At 41.5% G+C, this 20,043-nt stretch overlaps 1 protein-coding gene across 1 annotated transcript; it reads right to left on the minus strand.

Moving 5' to 3' along the window:
• Nucleotides 1-7,973: 7,973 nt before the first annotated feature.
• LOC111969310 (ADP-ribosylation factor-like protein 8B-A) lies at nucleotides 7,974-18,089 on the minus strand. Its single transcript, XM_023995357.2, has 7 exons — nucleotides 17,814-18,089; nucleotides 12,530-12,610; nucleotides 12,323-12,396; nucleotides 10,747-10,840; nucleotides 10,097-10,164; nucleotides 9,540-9,610; nucleotides 7,974-9,325 (listed from the first exon to the last, which is right to left on the minus strand). Exons 1-7 carry the CDS (start codon nucleotides 17,934-17,936, stop codon nucleotides 9,285-9,287), a joined length of 552 nt encoding a protein of 183 aa, XP_023851125.1. The 5' UTR covers nucleotides 17,937-18,089; the 3' UTR covers nucleotides 7,974-9,284.
• Between the last annotated feature and the right edge of the window lie 1,954 nt (nucleotides 18,090-20,043).

Raw genomic sequence — 20,043 nt, forward strand, 5'->3', positions numbered from 1 at the left:
ACTGAAAATTAAACTGGAGATGTGGAGGGACAAAAAAAATAGAAAAAAAAGAAAGCTGTTCTTGCTGAAAACCCCCCTCTAGATGTGGAGAGACAGTTGGCAGGGAAGTTAAGCACCAAGGTTAGAGTTGTGAGACTGTGACCTCTCCTTTTCACAGACTAGGAGTGAAATGGATCACAAGGCAAAATAAAAAGATTTTGTTACACTGCCTGGAGGTCAAGTTCACCCATCCATATAGGTCAGGTGATGTGACTGACTTTCTTCTTATCCAAAACATGATACACAGAAACCTGTGTACTTAAACAAATATTCCCCTGTCTTTAAGGATAGGGTTTAGTGATAAGCCCTCTGAGTATCTCCTCATTCAGAAGCATTGCATGATGAATTGCTCCTGTCCAGGGGCCTCAATTATAAAAATGTTCTTGGATTTATACTTGAACTTAGTTGTAAGATCATTTCCGACGGTGTGCTTAAGTTCAATTTCTTAAAGATACTGAGCATAAAACACCTTGCTTATGCAAGTTCTAAGAAGCCCATTTGTAACTTACGCACCTGTGATCTATAAATCTCAAATTAAGTTAACATTTACGTCACCTGCACTTCAGCAGTCCATTGATGCGCTCCACAACCGACCTTGTTCTGCCGTGCGCCAAATAGTAGCACATTTCCTCTGCTGTTCGGGGATCGGCAAAGGGAGTGAGAAGCCACGGTCACCTAATAGGGTAAAACCGTTGTGTCACATTTTTTTGGCAGAGAAGCCACCCGCCTTCACTCTCACCAGCTTCAAAACGCAGGCCTACTCTGCTGTGGTGCAGAATGAACGAGTCGTGCGTGGACCCTGGCCACTTGGAGCATACATTGAATAGTTGCATACGGGCATCGCAGATGATCTGAACATTCAATGAATGGAAATTCATCCTGTTAACATATACATGTTCATCTACAGACGGTGCACGTAAGGCAATGTGTGCAGTAAACTGCAGCTATGACCCCTGGGAAATTAAATGAGCAGTCAAACTCACATGTTCGTCAGCTGTAAAATGGGAAACTAATGTATCTCGTGGACAATACATGTAGAATTGCCTTGATCACTTGTGGCAGGATGCGGCTGAGATATACCCCAACCTGTCACTAATTTCGCTCTGGAATGTCCCAGTAGTGAGGAATACCAGAGTGGACATTAGGCTACTTGGACAGATACAGGCAGTAGCGGTTCTAGCTTGTATGGCTCCCTAGGCGAACCCCCACTTCAGCACCCCCAACACAAATAAATAAGCATAACATTTAAAACTATATAAATACAAAAATAAGACTCAAATATCAAAAATAAGTAACAAAAGGCAAATATAAACAAATTGTAGTATATAAACTCAGCAAATAAAGAAATGTTCCTTTTTCAGGACCCTGTCTTTCAAAGATAATTTGTAAAAATCCAAACAACTTCACAGATCTTCAATGTAAAGGGTTTAAACACGGTTTTCCATGCTTGTTCCATGAACCATAAACAATTAATGAACACACACCTGAGGAACATTCGTTAAAACACTAACTTCAGACGGTAGGCAATAAAGGTCACAGTTATGAAAACTTAGGACACTAAAGAAGCCTTTCTACTGACTCTGAAAAACACCAAAAGAAAGATGCCCAGGGTCCCTGCTCATCTGTGTGAACATGCCTTAGGCATGCTTCAAGGAGGCATGAGAACTGCAGATGTGGCCAGGGCAATAAATTGCAATGTCCGTACTGTGAGACGCCTAAAACAGTGTTACAGGGTGAAAGGATAGACAGCTGACCGTCCTCGCAGTGGCAGACCACGTGTAACAACAGCTGCACAGGATCGGTACATCCGAACATCACACTTGCGGGACAGTTACAGGACGGCAAAAACAACTGCCCGAGTTACACCAGGAACGGACAATCCCTCCATCAGTGCTCAGACTGTCTGCAATAGGCTGAGAGAGGCTGGACTGAGGGCTTGTAGGCCTGTTGTAAGGCAGGACCTKACCAGACATCACCGGCAACAACATCGCCGATGGCAACAAACCCACCGTCGCTGGACCAGACAGGACTGGCAAAAAGTGCTCTTCACTGACGAGTCGCGGTTTTGTCTCACCAGGGGTGATGGTTGGATTCGCGTTTATCGTCGAAGGAATAAGCGTTACACCGAGGCCTGTACTCTGGAGCGGGATTGATTTGGAGGTGGAGAGTCCGTCATGGTCTGGGGCGGTGTGTCACAGCATCATCGGACTGAGTTTGTTGTCATTGCAGGCAATCTCAACACTGTGCTTTACAGGGAAGACATCCTCCTCCCCCATGTGGTACCCTTCCTGCAGGCTCATCCTTACATGACCCTCCAGCATGACAATGAGCAGCCATACTGCTCGTTCTGAAATGTTCGGGAACTTGCAGGTGCCTTGGTGGAAGAGTGGGGTAACATCTCACAGCAAGAACGGGCAAATCTGGTGCAGTGCATGAGGAGATGCACTGCAGTACTTAATGCAGCTGGTGGCCACACCAGATACTGACTGTTACTTTTGACCCACCCTTTGTTCAGTGACACATTATTCAATTTCTGTTAGTCACATGTCTGTGGAACTTGCTCAGTTTATGTCTCAGTTGTTGAATCTTGTTATGTTCATAACAAATATTTAGACATGTTAAGTTTGCTGAAAATAAACGCAGTTGACAGTGAGAGGACATTTCTTTTTTTGCTGAGTTTAAATACAAATAAGAGAATCGAATTATTACAGTATTACCCTATTGCTAACAAAAAACACGTAAATCTAAATTGCATAAATCCTATATCACACAAATAGAATAACACACGTATAAAGAAGATAACCTGATTATTACACTTCAAACAAGGAACACAAACTAAATTGCACAACTAATTGCATTAGTACTGTACAAAGTTAGAGGTGCGGTATTTGATAGATTCCCTCGCTCCCCTTACCTCGGGCTTCCAGTGGGGAGACCTGAGGTCAACCTACACCCGCCCACCTCCCCATCGCGTACTTCTGAGTGGGAGACCTTCCCAGGCAGTATAGCCTGCCTAGCTCACAAACTAGAATCAGGGCGCCCACTCCGATAAGGTTAATTTACCCACAGTCCCACATGGTGACATGATATCATTGACGTGATGTGCGATAGACAACCGATCGCGCAAATGTCACCATTCCGATTTTATTTGTATTTATTTTTTGTGCGGGCGCCTTGTGCCGCCCCCGGCAAGAAGACGTCTGCCCATGTGGCCTTTACCTAAATCCGCCGCTGGATACGAGTATGGCATGATTACAGCGTGTCTTCCTTTCCAGATTAGGGGCTAAATCTGCGCACAAATCTAACAGAACATTTCTTGGGAGGCGATAGCGATCATCATCCGCAAAAAGTAATTCCGGTCTCTGAAAACTCGCTCCCTTCGAACAGCACGGTTTTCAATGTCTTCCATTAACATAAGAACAGCCATGGTTACTTTTTTCTAATTTGACACGCTATTTATAGAACATCACATCCTGTTTTTAATTCACAACACCGTGCAATTAATTCCTCACACCTTTCATTGATCATTCCTAACAAATTGTTCATAAAGCTAATGCAAAGTTCACCACAGGCTTGGACGCCAATGCGTCCCAAACGGCAATACCCCTACATAACCAGCAGGCAAATCACCTACGTCAAGTCTAGACTTTGCGTAGAGATAAAATCATGTTCATGTCAAAGTAAGGTTTTATAAATAACTACCTATATGTGGTTTTCTGCGTAAGTTATACTTAAGATCAAAACTGATCGTAAATCCGTTTTTATAAATGAGGCCCCAGCCCAATATGACTAGCTACTATCTCTTCATTGGAACACATCACCTGTGATATAGCATTTGTAAACTCCGTCTGGTTCAGCCCACTTCTAATCCTCCTAACCTAGCAACTTTTACCAATGGTTCCCTGCAGTTCAGGTGGCATGGGTGCCTTTGCTGTCAAAAAGGGCTGCATCATTTTCAACTGGACCACTGGACATCATGAAGAGTTGAAACAGGTTTGGAGAAGCAGGCTGTGCTAGAAGAATTTCTCTAAGGAGGATCCCTGTAATTTAAGAAAATAATGGTCATTTGGCTGAAGACACGAAACTGCTATTTTGAAGATGTAAGAAAATAAACTACTAACCATTGTGAGTTTGTGACATCAGGTGATTGGAACAGAACATGCTGTGTCACATTAAATACAGTAAATGTTGTGGCTGGTTGTGTAATACTAATGATGTATATTTGGTACATGGTGTACATACATGAAGGCATTGATATACTGTACACTTGTTACACTGTCTGGAGACTGAGTGAAGTCATTTTTCATACATGAAGGCATGTTACACCTTCAGGTCAAGTCCATGACCTTCTGCTCATAAACCCCTGAGGCAAGGCCATAACCACCACTTAATCCACTGTGTTCCTTATAATCATAAACTACACCCACACCCACACTCTCTACAACGCTCATGGACCTTAAACACCTAAATCCATCCACACATTAACTACTGCTCATGCGTACAATAAAATCCAGCAGCTGTTCATTTAAAAGCAGTGTTTTAAGAAATTAGATTAAGTTAAGGCTGGTCTGTTAACTACTCTGGGCTTCTCTCTAAAGGGTCTGTACCTTACAGCTGTGAGAACAGGAATCACTTCGTTTCCCCCTACACTTGTTCTCTTATTCCCATTATTAAGGTAGGAGTTTTATTTCAATATTGTATATGACAGTGAATTTAACCAAAAAAAACTGAGTGCATTGTGGACTCCACAATTTGTCGTAGCCTTTTATTGAAATATGCAGTAATGTAACGATCAGATAAGGCAGGATGTTTAGGTTGTGTCAATACAATATGTAAGATTGCTTCACATTTATGGGAGATAAACCTTTTTTTGGTACATTTTCCAACAAGTTCACTGGAGATGGAGATACTGTATACCAGATATAAGCTTGGTGTAATGAGTGTGAAAGATGTTGTAAGAAGCTAAAGATATAATGCATTAAAACACTCAACACAAAAGCTGCCTAAGACCTTTGACATTCAAGGTAAAACATTTTTATAAAACTAGTAAGAAACACAATCTTAGACTAGCCCCGTAAGCCCAGGCTTCGCTCACGTTCTGAGGTGGAAACCTGTGACTAAGGCTTACCTTAGACAAATAGGCCTATCAAAACGTGTAGGCTACACCTACAGTCCCAGTCAAAAGTTTGGACACACCTACTCATTTCAGGCTTTTTCTTTATTTTTATTATGTTCTGCATTGTATAATAATAGTGAAGACATCAAAACTATGAAATAACACGACAGTCCATCATTACTTTAAGACATGAAGGTCAGTCTATCCTGAATCTTTCAAGAACTTTTAAAGTTTCCTGAAGTGCAGTCGCAAAAACCAAAACCAAGGTGCTATGATGAAACTGTCTCTCATGAGGACCGCCACAGGAAAGGAAGACATAGAGTTACCTCTGCTGCAGAGGATAATATCATTAGTGTTACCAGCCTCAGAAATTGCAGCCCAAATAAATGCTTCACAYAGTTCAAGTAACAGACACATCTGAACATCAACTGTTCAGAGGAGACTGTGTGATTCAGGCCTTCATGGTTGAATTGCTGTGAAAAAAACACTACTAAAAGACACCAATAATAAGAAGAGACTTGCTTGAACCAAGAAACGGGAGCAATGGACATTAGACCGGTGGAAATCTGTCCTTTGGTCTGATGAGTCCAAATGTGATATTTTTGGTTTTGAGACGCAGAGTAGATGAACAGATGATCTCCGCATGTGTGGTTCCCAACGTGAAGCATGGAGGAAGAGGTGTGATGGTGTGGGGGTGCATTGCTGGTGACACTGTCTGTGATTTATTTCAAATGCAGGCACTTAACCTGCATGGCTACCACCGCATTCTGCAACGATACGCCGTCCCATCTGGTTTGCCCTTAGTGGGACTATCATTTGATTTTCAACAGTACAATGACTCAAAACACACCTCCGGGCTGCGTAAGGGCTATTTGACCAAGGACAGTAATGGAGTGCTGCATCAGATGACCTGGCCTTCACAATCACCCGACCTCAACCCAACTGAGATGGTTTGGGATGAGTTGGACAGCAGAGTGAAGGAAAAGCAACCAACAAGTGCTCAGCATATGTGAGAAACCCTTCAAGACTGTTGGAAAAGCATTCCTCATGAAGCTGGTTGAGAGAATGCCAACAGTGTGCAAAGCTGTCATTAAGGCTACTTTGAATATAAAATATATTTTGATTTGTTTAACACTTGTTTTGTTTACTACATGATTCCCTGTGTTATTTCATAGTTTTGATGTCTTCACTATTATTCTACAATGTAGAAAATAGTAAAAAATAAAGAAAAACCCTTGAATGAATGAGTAGGTGTCCAAACTTTTGACTGGTAATGTACATAGATCAATTCACCACAGAGCGACTGTAAAGTCTTTTTGACTCACACATACAGATGTAGGATCTCAATTTGATCACACCTGCACCGCAGGAAATGCAGATGAGCTTTGTGATTTACATAAATTCACTGAATTACCGGCACAAACGCACAATTATATCCACAGTATTCCACTTTTCATGTAGCCTCCTTTTAACCAGCTAATAACTGCCTAACCACAGATCTAGCCATCTAACCACCGACCTAGCCTTCCCACTGATCAAGCAACGTTTTTAAAATGTTTTATTTAACCAGGCAAGTCAGTCAAGAACAAATTCTTATTTACAATGACAGCCTAGGAACAGTGGGTTAACTGCCTTGCTCAGGGGCAGATTTTTTCCTTGACAGCTCAGGGATTCGATCTAGCAACCTTTCAGTTACTGGCCCAACAGTCTAACCGCTAGGCTACCTGCCGCCCCAAGCTAACATAATGGACTAAATTCCAAATCCTGTTGCTGCAGGCTTAGAAGGCAGGACTGTGTTTGGGAAAACCTGGACTACGGTCCCATGACTCGTTCCCTCTGCTTTCAGCTTCCACGGTACTTTGCTTCTCTCTTGTGGACAGAAATCTAATGACTACCAAAATCAGCAAGGCCTGAAAAAGCATCTGGGAATGCTTTCCCAGCGCTAAATAGCGTAAGTAAATAGAATCTTAAAAAATTAAGAGTATTTTATTAAGCAGTCACAGAAAAAAATGCAATAAACACATACAAGAGCATTCACCTGAAAACAAATCTTAATTTCTTATTTTTCTGCAGCTGAATCTATCGGTTTTGCACACAGATACAAATTCACATGGGGGTGGGGGAAAACGGCGATGTCTTTCATTCCATATGGTGTCATTTTCCCATAAAATGTCTGGGAGAGCAAACATAGGATTAGAGGTAACACGCTGGCCCCCACTTTCAGTATATCTACTAGACCACTATCATTACAAGTATACAAAGAGAGATGCCCCAATACAAAACAGAATGTGAGGTACTATGCTGAGGACATCCTCAAGCAAACTAGATGAGGTGCAGAATAGCTAGTACTGTACAAGCAGCAAAGCAGGGATATTTTAGTATTTTAAGCACTTCACATTTGAGTGCAGTGAACAATTTACTGTCTTCAAGGGACAGAATAAAATCTGGTGGTGGGGCATTGCCCTATGTACAGTAGCAAACTGACATTGAGGGCCTCTAAAGCAAATTTCCTGCATTTCTACACATCTTCCCATGGGGCAGAGAGAAAACTTGCCACTTTAAAGCAAATGTCCTGCAATTCCCAAAATGTTGTTAGTTCTCAAAGATGAACTTTTWAAAAAATCTATAGGTCCATTATCTTTTATATATACTTTGTATCTAGTTTTAGTCGTGTTTACACAGAAAAAAAATATGTCCATAAAACATTTAGGCGGCCAGCACAAGACCTTTCTATTCAGAAAAGAACTCTGAAATCTATAGCGTGTCATAAGGTCACAATTGGAGAACATTTCAAGAAATAATTGTCTACTCACTGTAGAACTGATAATGACTCTTTAATATAACATGTGAAACTAAGACAGGTGACATCTTGTGGCTTGCAGCATTTTCCTTGGATCAGTAAGGCTTCACAAAATACATAATTATTCAAGCAAAAGCTTAGAGATGACAAAGCATCCATGTAAAACTCTCAGACAACAGATGAGGGAGACTGACCGTCATTGTGAGGAATTGAGTGACACCATCTGCCATAACTTCCTCCATGAGTAACACTGGCTGGGTTTCTGATCAATTGAATTATATGACCCTTATATGACCCTCTGTGGGCTTGAAATTCAAGAGTAACCAATGAGACAGACACTCAAAAAGCAGTTAGAATCTGAAAAGTATCATTATTATTCTTCAACTTTCACAAAATGTGGAGAACTACCGTGTTTCTGCTTCCCCTTCAAATCAAGCTACATTTCATCCTATTTACATCAATGACTTTTCATTATTGAAGCATATTTACACAAGTGCATTAAATAACGTGGGATTCTACAGAGTTGAATGAACATGTCCAGAGACAACTAAGTAAATGACGTGGGTCAAAAGTCAAAACGATCATTATGTACAGCATATCTGTATGGTGTGATGATCATCTTTTGCATGGAACGCTAATTTGCTCCAGAAATCAAAGAGATTTTGCAGAAGGCACTTAAAACTCTGCAGACCCCTTTTAGGATTGAGCTCAGACTACAGCATTCCATACAGTCTTACTTTCCATTTGTCATGTAAACTGTAAGCCACTTCATAAAATACATCATTAAATATGTCCATTGACCAGCAAATCAATTAACGTACATTATATATATATATATATATATCACAGTGTGTCAGGATATAAAGGCATTCACACATGCGACGTGTTTTGGCAAAAACCTTAGTTACAATCAAACAATATTACATTGACACCAAATGGGGACATTGAGCTGGAGTAGATACTGAATGAAGAGACTGGATTCCACCACCTAAATACAGAGTCAAACTGATATGATGCCAGTGGGCTGGGAGGTCATGAGACTCCCTGAACCCAGTTAGTAGCATTAAAACCAAAGGATGGACACAAACACGTAGAACTTCTCCACTGAAAACAGGTATGATGAGCAGGTACTCTCCGCTGTCCTTCATCACAGTATTGTGACAACTGAAAGACTAAGCAGTGGTTGGTGTTGTGGTGGTGAATTGAAGACTACACAAACGGTGCAGAATGTGGTGGTGGGTTGAGAGTAGACAGGGCGGTAGAGAACCACTTCACAGAGGCAGCAAGGAGGACTCACAGAAGCAGGCTGGACCTACACTCTCAGCTCCTTCAAGACTTGGAATGCTGGATTAACCACTGCAGAGTGATATCTGAAGATGGGATAAAACTTTATCACATCATTGCAGAGATATTTAAAAATCACAAAACTATTGCAAAACAGAAGACACTATGTATTACAAAGAGGGGACAAAAACATTAAAAGAATGAGCATAAGCACAGCACTCCATCTTAATTGAATTAGAAATGCTAAAACTGATCATTGGTAGTGGCTGTGTGAATTGCCTCCCTCACACTACTACTCACCTATGTTGTCCTTCTCTTTGCAGGAAACAGAGTAACAACAGATTTCTCTGTCCTGGATGGCTGACAAATTCCTGTAGAGAGTTAAATCAGTAAGTGCTTTGGTTTCTTCTACTTTTGGGGTGCTTTTTGTTGTTGTTGTGTACACATACACATACCTTGATTGTATACAGGATAAAAGTGTCTAGGTGAATTAAATATACAGTAAATGTCCTTTTATCACCTTCCAATGATGTGGAGTATGTAAGTAATAGTCCTTCTAAACCATGCCAAGATAAAAAAGCATTTAAGGACCTGGCAGAGTATTTCTTTCTTCAACCTCGCATCAACCAGCCATCCGTAAAAAACGTACTCAAGATAAATGGTTAGCAAGAAATGGGCTACAAAAAGTTCAAATGTGGTATTCCTATTGGAGTCATGGCCATTTCATTACCCCTGGGAAGATTACACTGTCAAGATCATATACAAATGAAGGATATATAGGTTAACATGTCTGTCCTCATTTTGACCAATATGACAAATTGATAATTCAGGGAACAGGGAGAAACAGAGTATCTTACAACTTTTCGATGAGTTGCTTCTCATCAAGCGCACTGGGAAGATCTCTCTTGTTACCAAGCACTAGAACCTGAGGAGAAGAGAAGAGCGGTCAGTGGGTGTATGGAGACAGAGCAGGCTTTATGACCATCTCTCTCTGTGACTCAGATTTCTCAGCAGAGCCAATCCCACTGGGCTGCCCTTCCCCGTTACTGCAGATACATCACACTTTCTGGACAGATAATCTATACGTTTTGCATTACCTCTTTGCTATTACAGAACCTTCTCTGTTGGTGGAAAAAGACAACCCCTATTTGGCAAGCTGGAAGGCAACAGAGTCAGCATGTCAAACATTGTCTTGTCAGTTGGCAAGCTGCTGGGCTGGAAACTGAAATCTAATTAAAAAATCTTGGCTGGGTACAAAATTGAGCACTTCCAATGCCACTTAGCCTAAGTAACTTAAACCATTAGTGGTCGTAATTGCCAATTAGGAGTGATGATCAAATGCATCTGATTGGAGTCATTGGATGCTCCAGGTGATGTATGGCATGGGTCAAGGTCAACCAAGATGTGCTGAACATTGGGTCTGAAGAACTCAAGGAAGATAAGTGTCACTGACCGGCCACTCATTGGGATTGATATAGCATTAGATTTGACTGAATAACTGACTTACAGGGATGCCTTGTAGCTGAGGCTTGTCTAACAGATTGTGGAGCTCGTTCCTGGAGGCCTCTACCTTCTCACGGTCTGCTGCATCCACCATGTAACTGGAGAAACAAAAACAATGCTCAGACGCCGGTTTTTCAAAACATTCAGTCTAGTAGATCCATATGCAAATGGATAAAAAACATATATAAAACTCAAAGTTCAAAGGCATTCAGTAGCATTGCATTTTCTCACTGATCAGCATCGCCATAGGGAATGAATCCAGACTTCCAGCGAAAAAGAGGCTGTAGCTTCAACTAGACTATATTTTAACTAAACAAAAATATAAACGCAACATGCAACTGAGTTACAGTTCATATAAAAGAAATCAGTCAATTGAAATAAATAAATTAGGCCCTACTCTATGGAAGATACATGACTGGGCAGGGGCGTAACCATGGGCGGTCCTGGGAGAGCATAGGCCCACCCACCTGGGAGCCAGGCCAACCCAATCAGAATATTCCCCCCCCCCCCAAAAATGACTTTATTACAGACAAATACTCCTCAGTTGCATCAGCTGTCTTGGTGGCTGGCCTCAGATGATCCCGCAGGTGAAGAAGCCGATTTGGAGTTCCTGGGCTTGCATGGCGACACGTGGTCTGCGGTTGTGAGGCCGGTTGGACGTACTGCCAAATTCTCTAAAACGGCTTATGGTTGAAAAATCAACATGTAAATTCTCTGGCAACATCTCGATGGACATTCCTACAGTCAGCATGTCAATTGCATGCTCCCTCAAAACTTGGGAAATCTCTGGCATTGTGTGACAAAACTGCACATTTTAGAGTGACCTTTTATTGTCCCCAGCACCAGGTGCACCTGTGTAATGATCATGTTTAATAAGCTTCTTGATATGCTACACCTGTCAGGGGGATGGATTATCTTGGCAAAGGAGAAATGCTAATTAACAGGCATGTAAACAAATGTGTACAAAATCTGAGAGAAATAAGCTTTTTGTGCATATGGGAAATTTCTGGGATCTTTTATTTCAGCTCATGAAACACGGGACAAACACTTTACATGTTGCGTTTATATTTTTATTAAGTATAAATATCCAATGCCATTTTGCAAATATTGTTGAAAACTACTTCTCTAAGATATTAGTCATATGGATTGATGACTTAGAAAAGCACAAAAAAAGACAGTTGACGAAAAACATGAAAATGCCATCTCCAATTGCTGCAGCTGCTAGCAAGGAAAATGGTGGAGAAGAACAGTCAGACGGCCGACTACTAAACTAAATGCATCCTGAAAAGATAACAATATCATCTCCTGAACCCAGCGTGATTGCTAAAGTAGACCATAAAAAAGCATATCTTTATGCAGCGCTAAGTGTTTTTGGTTCAAATTAGGGCAGGAACCACAGAGTTTGAGAGGGTAGGAGCCTGCATTTCAGAGCCAAGGGCATATGAGACCAGGTAGAGACATTGGTGAGAGGAAACAGTCCTGGCATTGACACACACTGACCACAGCAAACGTTGATACAGAGTAGCATGTTATGGTTAGAGTGGAGCCGTAAGGTGGCTTACTCTGGTCCAGATACTTACACAATGGCATTGACTCCTCGACAGTACCTCTCCCACATGCTTCTGAAGCGAGGCTGTCCACCTATGTCCCAGATCTGCACAGTAGACACAATACAGACAGACAGTAGGTCAATGTGGACACTGCACAGACACTCTTCTTTCCCTACCGTTCCCAGAGAGATGCACAGCAGACAGCAATTAGAGCAGAGTTGAATGGCAAACCTTTACCTTAATCGTCACGTTGCCTTTGGTAACCTTCCGCATGTTGAAGCCGACTGTGGGAATCATGTCTTCACTAAACTGACCAGACTGTGAGAAACCAAAACAAGGAAAAGTGAACTTAGGACATGAGGAATGCTTTATCGGCGATGTGGACATTTAGCACACAAAGCTAGACACAGAAATTTGTCTACACATTGAGCAGCAATTTCAAAAATACCAAATGTATTATTGCAGATTTGGGGGATAGTTGATGGCCAGGCTTGAGCCTGGAACATTTGAAGGACGTTTGCCAACAAAATTCACTACCGATTATGGTATCAAAGACTCCATAAAATGTAGGTATGGTCAGTTAAAGGTCACAGAGATGTAAAGGGGTATGATTGTCTCTACGATATTGTCTCTACATTGAGGCTATTATAAGGCGAAAGAAATTAAAAAGATTACAACAATTTTGGGATGCTCTATATAATGTCATTGTCAGTTGCATGACCATTTTTCCAAAATGCCCTCAAAACAACTTTGGCTATGCTTAGAATTTCAAATATTACAGACACTGAAAATATGTAACATTTTAGAACACATAAAAGTACACTTAAAATTGAATTGCAAAAATATTCTGGCACATTAGCTTATCAAAATTGCTGAAGGGTTTGGACTTTCAGATGTGAGAACTAAAACAGGAAGAAAGTGACACTGAGGTTCAACCAAATTCCCCCCAAATGAGGCCTATAACATCTGGTTCTATTGTGGTGCCTTCCTGGCCACCTGGTCAAATGACACACATTCACAGTTCCCTTTTAGTGCAGGAGGGAGTTCACAAGCACCATCTCGCAAAAATGTAACACCAACAGATCGAGAGGGGTATTCCATGTCTGCTCCAAAGGGGACTGTAGGAATGAGCTCTAGAAGAACAAAAGTCCAATGACAGCCACCATTGCCATCAGTATAGTTTTATACAAACACTTGAGTAGCAAGGCAGACAGAGGGATTTCAAAAATATACAAAAAAAACTGCATTAGAGTTGTGTGGCTGGTGTCGTACTGCTGACTACGGGGTGGGTGACAGCGCAGCTTTGTCCAGCTCCTGACCACGTCCAGGTCACCTGACCACAACTAAGTGAAAAAGTGCTGCATTCTTGTGATGAATTCAAGCATGGGGAAACTATTCCAATCTGCTATTGCAAAGCCTCTTTGGTAATTATCCTCTTTACTCAGACTAGAGTATCCAACAATTACTGTAAAGTACATTCTTAAGTCAAGCCAATACATATGCCTAGACTTCAAATCGTCTTGGTATCTGGGGTCATGAATTAAGCAGGTTGTGGGTCTGTTACTCTCTTCACTGGGATTCTCTGCCTCTAACAGGGGCTGAGTCACTGGCTTACTGGTGCTCTTCCATGCCGTCCCTAGGAGGGGTGCGTCACTTGAGTGTTGAGTCACTGACGTGATCTTCCTGTCCGGGTTGGCGCCCCCCCTTTGGTTGTGCCGTAGCGGAGATCTTTGTGGGTTATACTCGGCCTTGTCTCAGGATGGTAAGTTGGTGGTTGAAGATATCCCACTAGTGGTGTGGGGGCTGTACTTTGGCAAAGTGGGTGGGGTTATATCCTGCCTGTTTGGCCCTGTCCGGGGGTATCGTCGGATGGGACCACAGTGTCTCCCGACCCCTCCTGTCTCAGCCTCCAGTATTTTTGCTGCAGTAGTTTATGTGTCGGGGGGCTAGGGTCAGTCTGTTATATCTGGAGTACTTCTCCTGTCTTATCCGGTGTCCTGCGTGAATTTAAGTATGCTCTCTAATTCTATCCCTCTCGGAGGACCTGAGCGCTAGGGCCATGCCTTAGGACTACCTGGCCTGATGACTCCTTGCTGTCCCCAGTCCACCTCCGTGCTGCTGCTCCAGTTTCAACTGTTCTGCCTGCGGCTATGGAACCCTGACCTGTTCACCGGACGTGCTACCTGTCACAGACCTGCGGTTTTCAACTCTCTAGAGACAGCAGGAGCGGTAGAGATACTCTGAATGATCGGCTATGAAAAGCCAACTGACATTTACTCCTGAGGTGCTGACCTGTTGCACCCTCGACAACCACTGTGATTATTATTATTTGACCCTGCTGGTCATCTATGAACATTTCTGTTATAATCTCCACCCGGCACAGCCAGAAGAGGACTGGCCACCCCTCATAGCCTGGTTCCTCTCTAGGTTTCTTCCTAGGTTCTGGCCTTTCTAGGGAGTTTTTCCTAGCCACCGTACTTCTCCACCTGCATTGCTTGCTGTTTGGGGTTTTAGGCTGGGTTTCTGTACAGCACTTTGAGATATCAGCTGATGTCAGAAGGGCTTTATAAATAAATGTGATTTGATAATGTGGAGGCTGCTGAGAAGAGGACAGCTCATAATAATAATAATGTGTTTGATACATTTGACACCATCCCAATCTTTCCGCTCCAGTCATTACCACGAGCCTGTCCTTCCCAACTAAGGTGCCACCAACCTGTGATGGACACACACACACTACATGACTAAAAGTATGTGGACACCTGCTCATTGAACATCTCATTCCAAAATCATGGGCATTAACATGGAGTAGGTCCAGCCTTTGCTGCTATAACAGCTGCCCTTCTTCTGGTAAGGTGAGGTTGGGCACTGATGTTGGGCAATTAGGCCTGGCTCGCAGTTGGCATTCCAATTGATTCAAAGGTGTCCGATGGGGTTGGGGTTAAGGTCAGGGCTCTGTGCAGGCCAGTGAAGTTCTTCCACACGGATCTCAACAAACCCTTTCTGTATGGACCTCACTTTGTGCACAGCGGCATTGACATGCTGAAAAAGGAAAGGGCCTTCCCCAAACTGTTGCCACTAAGTTGGAAGCACAGAATCGTCTAGAATGTCATTGTATGCTTTAGATTTCCCTTCACTAAAACTAAGGGGCCAGACAATTATTCCTACTCCACCAAACTTTACAGTTGTAACTATGCAGTCGGGCAAGTAGCATCCTCCTGGCATTCGCCAAACCCAGATTCATCTGTCCGACCACCAGATGGCGAGGTGTGATTCATCACTCAAGAGAACGCGTTTCCACTGCTCCAGAGTCCAATGTTGGCAAGCTTTACACCACTCGAGCTGAACCCTTTTCATGAAGCTCACAACAAACAGTTATTGTGCTGATGTTGCTTCCAGAGGCAGTTTGGAACTCAGTAGTGAGTGTTGCAACCAAGGTCAAATGATTTTTACACACTATGTGCTTCAGCACTCCCGTTCTGTGAGCTTGTGTGGCCTACCACTTCGCGGCTGAGCCGTTGTTGCTCTTAGAAGTTTCCACTTCACAATAACACTTACATTTGACCAGGGCAGCTCTATCAGGGCAGAAATTTGACAAAGTGACTTATTGGAAAGGAGGCATCCTATGACGGTGCACTGTTGAAAATCATTGAGCGCTTCAGTAAGGCCGTTCTACTACCAATTTTTGTCTATGGAGATTGCATGGCGGTGTGCTTGATTTTATACACCCGTCAGCAATAGGTGTGGCTGATATAGCCAAATCCACTAATTTGAAGGGGTGTCCACATACTTTTGTATATATATAGTGTATGAATTGGCTAAGTTTCTTTTGGGGGACAGTAACTGTACCAAGTGTGCTTCTGCATGGGGCAGAAAGCCAACATTGTGGAACAACTAGGGAAAACAAAGGACCTGCTTTCCTTGTGCAACACTATTAGTCCTTCTAAATTTGGGACGGCAGGGTAGCCTAGTGTTTAGAGTGTTGGGCTAGTAACCGAAAGGTTGCAAGTTCAAATCCCCGAGCTGACAAATCTGTCGTTCTGCCCCTGAACAAGGCAGTTAACCCACTGTTCCTAGGCCGTCATTGAAAATAAGAATTTGTTCTTAAATGTAAAAAAAAAAAAATGTTTTAATGACTTGGCAAATCAGGCCCAGAATTCTACTTGCTTGCCTGTCTACAAGTATATTGCCAAAGAGCAAATATGGATATTGGGACACATTTGATAAGGCTAGGCTTGTGGAGAGGGAAATATAGCCTAATCAGCAGTAGGTCAACTGAACAGAGCCATGGTCTGAGAAAGTGAACCAACTCCACGTTCTGAAATACCCTTAAGTACTATGTAGTGTGCACTTTTAAACAGTGACTTAATACAATAGTGACATTTTACAGGTAGCCTAGATAGGATGTTAATCTGGTCTCGGAGTTCTGTAAACAGTGCAATTCTTATAGGCCTAACTGTTGATGTTATGTTTCCATGTGACTTGTATCAGTGCAGGGAGGCAGTCACTCCCCTTGATATGAATTAAACCTGACTCTTTTCATCTCACTTGGATGATGTAATAACAGCAGAAGGCTGCCAGAAAAAAACTCAAGTTGAATTGTACAGTTTGGAGTAAAAAAAAATTGCTAGCTAGCCTCATGATTCAGCTCTCAGAAGTAGGGCCTAGCCTATAGCTAGCAAGCTACTTTGTGGTTTAGGCCAAAGCAAAGGACTGTGGGTTTAATCATTTCAAATGGTCACACTTCGTTACAACTTGAGTGATGTTGACTGTCCATTTAATGTGATGACAAAGACAGATGAACGGTTTGTTATGCTTTAGCCATGCTAACTAGCTAGCCAACATTAGCTGACTCCAGAAACAAAAAAGGTGATGCCCCTCAGCTTGCTAACGTTACATATTTTAACTCCAGCGTTGCCATGAGAGTTGGATAAATTAATGAACGGATTTGACTTTAGAATATGTGTGACATAGCTAACGCTAGTTACATGATAAAGTAGTCTTATTTATGGATAAAGTTAGCCAATCATGTTGCTTACTAACTACTAACGTTATAACTGTAACCGATTAAACTGAACTCCAACCAACGTCACATCAAAAACTACTGATTTCAGCACAAAAATAGCCAAATTACACACGACATTCTTTGGGCGCAGAAATCTGTAAAAACATATATAAAACCTACTTTTATTTTACGTCGGAGTTACAGTCCGCTCACAGTAGTCGCCACTCAACTCCATCGTAAATCGTGGAGTTGAGTCGGGTACTTACTACTAGCTAGCTAGCTGATGACACTGCAGAGCACCTGTACTTACTGCTATGCTAGCATAGCATTATGTTAGCAAACAGTGAATCAGCTCAGATGGTAGCTAACCAACTTAACTAAGCACACAGGTTCCTTACATACTAGCTAGCTGGGCTAGACAGTCCAGCGGCTCGTGGTCTCTTCCTATCCAACACCAGCATGTCAATACGAGCATTTTTTATTAATGTGGTGTGGTAATTAAATCCTTATACTTACTGATATCACATTGACAAAGGTGGTTTTCCCGGAGTACTGAAGTCCAACTAACGTGAGCTCCATCTCTTCTTTCCAGAAGAGAGACCTAAACCAGTCCAAAAGTCTGTTAATTAGCGCCAGCATCTTGATGAGTGCCACTGAACACAAAAGTAATACAGCAAGACCAGTAACTTCTATTCATAGAGATCCTATTAATTCCTAATGATATGGTTCTATCCGCTTCCAGCCAGCTGTTCCGTTCGGACAAACAAAAGTATGTCTACAGGAAGTAGCATACCAGCTGTCATATGACCATGACGGCTGTGTCTCGAGACTCAATCAACATTACGTGTAGGTCTTATTTTTCACCGCAAGATGGCGAGTTAGTATTGTGATTTAGAAAATCTGACTTCAAGGGTCACTGTTGTGATCATGATTGAGCGTCTCGTTTAATTATTCATTCTCAGAGGATAGGCTACTGTCTTCTTATGTATTTTATGAAATTGTGTATGCAGAGCTCCCTTGTAATAAAGAGACTCGTCTCAATGGTGACTCCCTGATTAAATAAAGGTAAATAAATCCTGACATTTCTATATTTAAATTATTATAGATTGTATTGCCACTTTTCGATTCTTTTATTTGGTCCTATACAACTGTTGCAGGATAACTTTCTAGTGTATTTGAGATTTAAAAAGGCTTCTAAAGTTTGCAATTTCCACTTAGAAATATCAGACTTGATTTTCCTTTCCGAAAAATGTATCAACTGCTACAAAAATGTCCATTAACTATAATCCACATAATAACTCCCTATTCCTGTTGCGGCAAGATTATTTTCTTTCTGTAGGAGACTAGCTCAAACTAAGATCCTACATCTATACCTATTAGGCAATATGCACTCAGGCCTATACTAGTTTAATATAGCCACTTATTCACCTTTTTTGTTGTTGTTTGTACTATTTGTTTTTTTGTATATTCTTTTTCACAATTATTTTCTATTTTTATTTTTGTAACTTGCTTCTATTATTTTAAAACCCTTATAGGGACTGGATTATTTTTGTATATATATTTTTATTCAAAAAAAAAATATGTTTAGCTCACATTATATAATATAAAACTATGCATTAAAAATGGCAAAAACAAATGTAGACATTAATAAATGCATTTCTATAGCTTCCAAAAATTGTTTAAAAGAGCGCTCGTCAGTCATCGAGCATATATATAAATCCTTGGGAGAAACGTGCCTCATGTTCACAGCGCAGTGGCGCTTACCATGACCTACAGTCCTTTTATGGTGGGGCAGCCATTAATGATATGCTAAACAGATAGCCTATTTCACTATTCAGGTTGACCAGCATTTGCAATGAATTAACTATGTGTGCTGTAAGGTTCCACTGCCTATGCAACTACAAGTAGCCTTTAGCAGCCTTTAATGTTAAAAAAATATAAAGAATACATTAATATAGCTAGATCCATCACACTTGTTATGCACATTTGTCCATTTTGGTGCTGGAAGATAGGCTATGCGTTATGCCAGTCTGAGATTATTGCTGTCTCTTCCATTGGTATTCTTTAACAGTCAACTGTACTGCACTGAAAATGCAGTTAATGCATTAACGGTGGGACAGGTAAACAGATATGATAAACTGGTAGCCTATTGCACTATTCAGATTGACCAGCATTAGCAATGGGAACTGCAATTCGACTTCAACAAGTACAGCAGCCTATAATGTCTCCATCGCACTTGTTATGCACATTATCCTGATCTTGTCCAGTTTGGTGCTGGAAGATAGGTTATGCTTCTCTGGGGTTATTTGACGGAGGCTATGCTACCTATCTTTTTGCTTTAGGAATAGGCCCACATGCTGTAGAAAAAAAGGCTATAAGCCTAAAACAGGTAGGCCTATATTGGTTCTGTTGGTTAGTTCTTATTTTCTGATGAATAGGCATATGCCTATATAAAACGTTATCACAGAACTTTTCCTCTAACTGATAAAACTTACAATCACTCAAAATATTATTGAATATTAGCCTACAGTTGCTTGACTAGGCTATCCTTAATATGATGACGACTAATCAAAAAAATATTATATCAATCAATCCACTAGTTCCAAAAATCTCAGGTAGTCATACTATAATATCCTATCAGTCTGTTATAGAATCCCTATAAAGTTGTTTGTGTCATGTGGAACATGATATTGTAAATGTATAGTTACCTACAGCAAACTGCTTAAATCCAAGTCTTCTTTTTTTT

The sequence above is a fragment of the Salvelinus sp. IW2-2015 genome, linkage group LG1, assembly GCF_002910315.2.
Source record: "Salvelinus sp. IW2-2015 linkage group LG1, ASM291031v2, whole genome shotgun sequence".
NCBI lineage: Eukaryota > Metazoa > Chordata > Actinopteri > Salmoniformes > Salmonidae > Salvelinus > Salvelinus sp. IW2-2015.

Coding starts and splice junctions, on each gene's coding strand:
- LOC111969310 (XM_023995357.2), bottom strand. CDS start 17,936: ATGCTGGCGCTAATTAACAGACTTTTGGACTGGTTTAGGTCTCTCTTC. Junction 9,611..10,096: donor AAGCAACTCATCGAAAAGTT/GTAAGATACTCT, acceptor AACTCTCTACAG/GAATTTGTCAGCCATCCAGG. Junction 9,326..9,539: donor CAAAGAGAAGGACAACATAG/GTGAGTAGTAGT, acceptor TCCCATCTTCAG/ATATCACTCTGCAGTGGTTA.